Source organism: Triturus cristatus, chromosome 7 (genome assembly GCF_964204655.1).
Source record: "Triturus cristatus chromosome 7, aTriCri1.1, whole genome shotgun sequence".
NCBI lineage: Eukaryota > Metazoa > Chordata > Amphibia > Caudata > Salamandridae > Triturus > Triturus cristatus.
The window spans coordinates 1,343,447,155-1,343,453,830 of NC_140590.1; the positions used below are offsets into that span (position 1 = coordinate 1,343,447,155).

General features: G+C 44.5%; 1 protein-coding gene across 1 annotated transcript in view; it reads right to left on the reverse strand.

Moving 5' to 3' along the window:
• The window catches only part of IMPA2 (inositol monophosphatase 2), a 278,123-nt gene extending 277,358 nt beyond the window's left edge, over positions 1–765 (reverse strand). Inside the window, exon 1 of the mRNA XM_085618988.1 lies at positions 663–765. Coding sequence (XP_085475114.1) covers positions 663–671 — 9 coding nt within the window. The 5' untranslated portion in view covers positions 672–765. The remainder of the gene's footprint in view (positions 1–662) is intronic.
• Between the last annotated feature and the right edge of the window lie 5,911 nt (positions 766–6,676).

Genomic DNA, 6,676 nt, shown 5'->3' on the forward strand with positions numbered 1-6,676 from the left:
TTCAGAGGAGCCAACTCTCTTGATATAGTAATGATTCAATGGTACTTTCTAGACTGCATTAAATGTATATGGATAAGCCCCACTTTGGATGACCAAATTTGTGATCTCTGACCGCCAGCTTCAAGTATTCAATGAATCGGGTTATGGGCTGGCTTTGAGTGGCCCATGTTTCCTGTAAAGCAAGGCAATTGTAGCCTGTGAGAAAGGTAAGTAAATCTGGGGAATGCATTTTGTGTTGGAGGCCACTGATGTTCCCAGAACACAAAACCGGAGAGGACTGCAACAAGGGTTTGGCTCATGTTAGAGTTTTTGCTTGTAGACCATTAGTGTCCAATTTGCACAAGGGTTGTTAGAGTGGCACAAGGCTTGTGAGAGAGGAGAGAAGTCGACCCTGTGTGATGCGTTGACTTTGCTCTGCTACTCAGATGAATAAATACCTAACATCAGATACCTGTGCTGAGTATCGGGCCATGCGTTCCGTGGCAGCCATTTGGTGCCCGCCCGCTGCCTCTGACGGAGGACCCGCCTACCGCCTCCCACCAGCTGGTGGGGGTAACGCGTGAGGTCTTCATAAGGATGGGTCCGCAGCGGAAACGCGCTCCACGTTCCTGGTTGGACCCCGCTAGGCCTCCAGTGCATTTCCCCAGTTCCATTCTACTTACCTGCTGCATTCCTGATTCCACGCCAGGGAGGAGTGTTGTTTTTAAGTTCCTCTCCGGGCATCCTTTTCCGCTTCCATTATTTTTCTGGTGTTTCTTCCGGGTTAAGAGATTCTTCGGTGCTGCTGAGACAGCTCGCAACATTGTTTCCACCCAGTATTGCAGTGCAGTTTAACTCTTTGCTGCCTAGTGTTCTGTCCCTGAAAGAAAGGAAAAGAGGTATTTTAAAGAATCTTGTTTTGAGTGGTGGTAGGCTACACTACATTTTGTTTCCAGTAATCCCCTCCTATACTTATCTGATTGTTAAGGTCCTTTGTTGTTGAGGAGTGTTTGTTCCTCTCGGTATTTGTTATATTTTTCTTTGATTGTCTCGTATTCATACCTGTAAGAATTATAAAGAGCCCAAGAGTACTCACATTAGTTTCACAGATTGACCCAGCTTTTTTGCCACATATTTTTTGCATTCTGTTTTCTCCTGACTAGGGAAATTCGTTTTTTTGTTCCTGGTTCAGGCAAACAAGAATGATATTTGTATGGGTCTATTGATATTTGAAGGTGGTTCCTATTGACGTTGGTATATTTCATTTACATCCTTGCTTGTGGTTAAACTCCTGTAGTCCTTATGAATAATAAGTGTGCCTTTATCTTCTAGATGCCTTATGTGGGTTCTACGTTCTAGTGGTATATGTTCTCTACATTTGATTAGACGAATCCTTCAACAGGTAGAAATGCAGGATAATTATGATAGCTGTACTACCGCCTACTCGTGTATAAGTATATACTTACCCTTGTGTCTTCTCCTTAGGGCGCCTTGGTAATGCATCATCGGATGATCCAGTGGATCCAATCTCTTCTCCCTTTCCTTGTTTTGTCTCCCCTTCTTGCCACCTTCCCTCTTTTGCTTTGACTGTGTTGGGCGAAGGAGGTGGATGAGGGAAGTTGGGACCTAGCATCTGTTCCATCCACTTCGCTCCTGCAGAAAACTCAGGTGAGCCTCACAGAACGGCAAAGCCCACGTTTTATATTCTGCCCGGGCATTATGGAGGAATGTCAAATAGCATTAGCTGATGTGGCACACATGATAGGGAACCTATAAAAAGAAACCCAAGCTTTGATGCTTAGAGTAGATGCCCTACAACACGTCTCTCAAGTCGACCCTACACCCGACCCGGTGCTGGGAACCCATGGTACCTTTTTTACCTCGCACTCTCCTTCCTCTGGTAGTGCGTCTCCTGTATATCATATTACAACCCCCTCCTCTATACCTTTAGCACCCCCAGAAAGGTTTCTAGGTGACTCAGCTAAATTTGCAACATTCATTAACCAGTGCCAATTGCACTTTATTTGCAAAGCCTTTTGCTTTCCCACTGAACAATCTAAAGTGGCGTTTGTCTTGTCTTATTTGGGTGGTACACCAGCTACATGGTCAATCCCTTTAGTCAATAGAAATGATCCCTTATTGTATGACTAGAGGGCCTTCAAGGAAGAGTTGTGACATCTATTTGACAGACATTCATTCATGCAGTCTGTGGATACTGAGCTTCTCAATCGTAGGCAAGGATCGAAGGATCTCATGATGTATATTTCATGTTTCAACAGGCTAGTGGCTGAAGCTGGATGACCTGAAGCTAAACGCAGTTCTCTCTTTCACAAAGGGCTAAGAAATTACTTGAAAGACTTGCTAGCATAAGTTCTAGATCCTCCAGATTCGTGTGATGCACTAATTGATTTAGAAATTAAGTTGGACCACTGTTTGCATGAGCGTAAACATGAAACCAAGTTCCCTATTTTTAAGGAAAAGAAGCCAGAATCTGATAAATCTGTTGAGGAACCTGAACCTATGCAGATAGGCAGTATTAAAGGACCCTTGAGTAAAGAAGAGAGGCAGAGACGGAGGGAAAACAAGCTATGCCTATACTGTGTTAAATCTGGACACTTCTTGAGAGACTGCCCTATCAAACCCAAACGAAGTGCGGAGTCGGGAAACTAACCAGCCTCAGCAAGGTGGAGACAGATTGCTCGGGTGAGACAGGTTTAATGGTCTCCCAACTTTTAGGCCATGATCATTTACAATACCCCATACACCATTTCTTCTTCATAGCTCGGCTGAGCTGGGGCAGTGATAGTGTAGAAGTACAAATCATGCTTGATTTGGGGGCAACTGGGAATTTTATATATTCCACATGGGTGGAGAGTATGGAAATTGCTATCGAACCAAAAAAGACAGTGGAAGTAGTGAAGACAATTGATGGAAGTCATATGAAATTTGGGCCTGTCACACACTCCACCAGAGAACTGGGTTTTCACATACATGACAGGCATTACGAAACCATTCAGTTTAACGTCATTTCTTCACCTCAGTTTCATGCAATTAAAGGTTTCCCTTGGTTGATGAAACATGACCCCGATGTCAACTGGAGAGACCATTCCATGGAGTTCACGTCCACTTATTTTAGAACTCATTGTCTGAAAAGTAATGCCCCATTACAACACATAGCTGGAATTACTGATTCCAGCCTCCCAGTATTACCCGAATGTTATGATTCTTTATGGGAGTTGTTTGATAAAGAAAAGGCTTGTACCCTTCCACCCCATCGTCCCTAAGACTGCCGCATTGACTTACTTTCTGGAGCAAAGATCCTGTGCAGTTGCATATATGTCAAGAATTCCTGTCATGCGAGGGGAGGAAAACGGTAACCAGCGAAAACGGACTACATCTCCCAGGATGCTTAGCGGTTGAGAGGTTATGTAAACAGGAGAGCTGTTAGATAACTCAAGGAAAACACGCCCTTATGTAAAACAGGAGAGCTGTTACATAACTCAAGGAAAACACGCCCTTATGTAAACAGGAGAGCTGTTACATAACTCAAGGAAAACACGCCCTTATGTAAACAGGAGAGCTGTTACATAACTCAAGGAAGACAACGCCCTATAAAGGGAGGAACCGGGAGGTACAACGCTGTCGGATATTGTGTTTACAACCGACGTACCTGCTTAGTGAAGAGCAGTGTTCCGGAGTGGTGCTCCAGTAAGGCAAGAACGGAGGTAGGTCGAGTCGTTACTCCCTGGGCCGTGTCTTGCCCCATCGTCACCTGTGAAGGACCCGGAAGCTCTACCGGAGAACCATTGAGCTTCGCTTTTTGACTCGGCTGAGTCAAAGCGCAGTGGCGCTTTTGCTGGTTGGAGTCGTAACTCCCAGCCCGACCAGAGCTACAGGGACTGCCAGCTGTAACACACACCAGGAGGTGTTTGCTACGTTACAGACTCGGAAGTCCACAGGATCGATCGAGCGGCTGCTCTCGGTTCAGTCTTCTTTGCTTGTGATTGGGGTATCGGTGACGCATCACCAGGAGGTGACTCCGCGTCCCGGTGCAGTCTGAGGAAGAGGTTGAGCGGCTGCTCCCTTCAGGTAGAGACCCCGGCTGGGTGTTTCCCTGACTCCTCGATTCTCCCCAACACTCTTCGTGCCCCTCACAGCCTACCGATTGGCATTGTCGGCCATTTCATTTCTGCCCTCTGTTGGCATACGCCGGGATCGGCGTATATGCAGAGGACGGTTAGGACCATCCGTGCTGTGGGCTGGTAACGTACTTAGCCTGGAGGATTCCAGTGACTATAACCTTTGTTTATTCCTTGTATTATTTTTGCCTTCATTAAAATAACTAAACCTTCACAAGTGGTTGCGTTCTCATTATCGTGTCTGTTAAACGATCCTGAGACGTTCAGGGCGTTACAATATATGCTTTGACAGAAAAAGAGAATTTTTATTTAAGAGAATATTTGGATGAAATGTTACAGAAGGGATTCATTCAGCCCTCTAGATCGTCCGCATTGTCCCCCCTTTTTTTATACAAAAAAGGGAGGGAGGTCTTCGGTGCTGCATAGACTATAGAGCCCTTAATGATGTGACAATAAAGAATAGATACCCTCTGCCTTTGATTCAATCTTTACTCGATCAAGTAAAACAGGCCACCATTTTCAGCAAGCTTGATCTAAGAAACGCCTACCATTTGGTTAGAGTAAGAAAGGGGGGCGAATGGAAAACTGCTTTCTATACAAAGTTCGGGCTTTATGAGTATCTAGAGAAGCCCTTTGGACTGTGTATTGCCCCTGCAGCGTGTCAACTTTTTATTGATGAGGTACTAAGAGAGACATTGGATGTTAACACTATAGCCCATATGGACAACATTCTAATCAATTCTTCATCGATCGAATAACACATTGGTTATGTGAAGAGTGTGTTGACACGCCTTAAAGAGAACAGCCTTTATGTGAAACTAGATAAATGTGAGTTTCACGTTTCTGAAGTCACCTTTTTAGGTTTTGTGTTGTCAGCAAAAGGAGTGACCATGGATCCCCAAAAAGTTGCTGCCATCACTAAGTGGCCATCTCCTCGCTCTGTGAAAGAAGTACAGAGTTTTTGGGGATTCGCTAATTTTTATAGACCATTCATAAAAGGATTTGCATCTTTGGCCTCTCCTATCACCAGACTACTCAAAAAGGGACACCTTTTGTGTGGTCACTAGCCGCTGAAGACGACTTTACCTGCCTAAAGAACTCCTTTATCACTGCCCTTGTTCTGAAACACCCCGATCCCTCTCAACCATTCATATAGAAGCAGATGCGTCCCAAGTGGCTGTTGGAGGAGTTTTATCCAGAGAGACAAACAAACAGGTCACCTACACCCAGTAGCCTTCTATTCTCATAAGCTCACACAGCCTGAAATCAATTATTCAGTGGGAGACAGAGAATTACTGGCAATAAAAAGAGCATTTGAAGAGTGGTGCCAGTACCTGTTAGGAGCCCTACACACAGGTACTGTTATCACAGACCACAGGAATCTACAGTTTTTGAAGGCAGTCAGAGCCTTATCCATGAGGCAGTTACGATGGACCCATTATTCCAGTAACTTTATCTATATCATACAATTCCAGGCAGGCGCCCAACATGGCAAAGCACATGCGCTATCTAGATATGGCTATGATCTGTCTGAAGATCTGAGTACACATGACCATCCCTACATCCTCAGTCATGACTGTATCTTTGGGAGGTATCTTTTCAGAAGAAATATTCCTGAAGGAGTTATGTCAGGCACAGGACAGTGACAAAGTCAAAGACCTTGAAACCAAACATAAAGGAGTGAGAAATAAGAACGTATGGTACATACAAGGCGGTTTAGTCCTCCCAACGAAGGAATTACAATCACAAGTTCTAGATTGGTGTCATGTACATGAATTAGCAGGACACCCAGGACATAAAAAAACTCTTGCCCTACTTTAAAGACACTTTTGTTGGCCTTCTATGACTCATGACACCTATTTGTATGTCCACAAAGCTCTGTTTGTGCACAAAGCAAGAGTTCTCACCAGGTTCCTGTGGGACTTTTGACACCTATGCCTACACCTCCTATACCATGGCATTCCATCTCTATGGATTTTATTGTAGAACTGCTTCCTACTAAACAAGGGCATACAGTTATATTTGTAGTTATTGACATGTTATCGAAAATGTCCAATTTCACACCTTTGAAAGACGTACCAGATTCTAAATAACTTGCATTAATTTTTCTTCAACATGTGGTGTACTGTCATGGTCTTCCTTCTGTTATCGTGTCAGAGACCCCAATTTGTGTCTAAGTTCTGGAAAGGGTTGAACAACTTGCTACAAATAGACGTGAGGCTCTCTTCTGCTCATCACCCCCAAACGGATGACCAAACTGAAAGGGTCTATCACTGCATAGAACAATACATCAGGTGTGAGCTACTGCAGGTACACCGAGATTGAGACACTTTTCTTTGGACTGCAGAGTTTGCCTATAACAATGGAGATCATGCTTCCATAAGAGTTTCTCCTTTTTATTGTAACTACAGTTTTCACCCCTGTTGTGGCCTCTTATCTCCGCAGGTTCCCACTGCTACTCCTGCTGCTGTAGACCTCATTACTCGACTCCATGATATCCATGTTGAGGCTGTGCGGACTTTGTAGGAGGCCAAACGTAGTTACAAGGATGGGGCTGA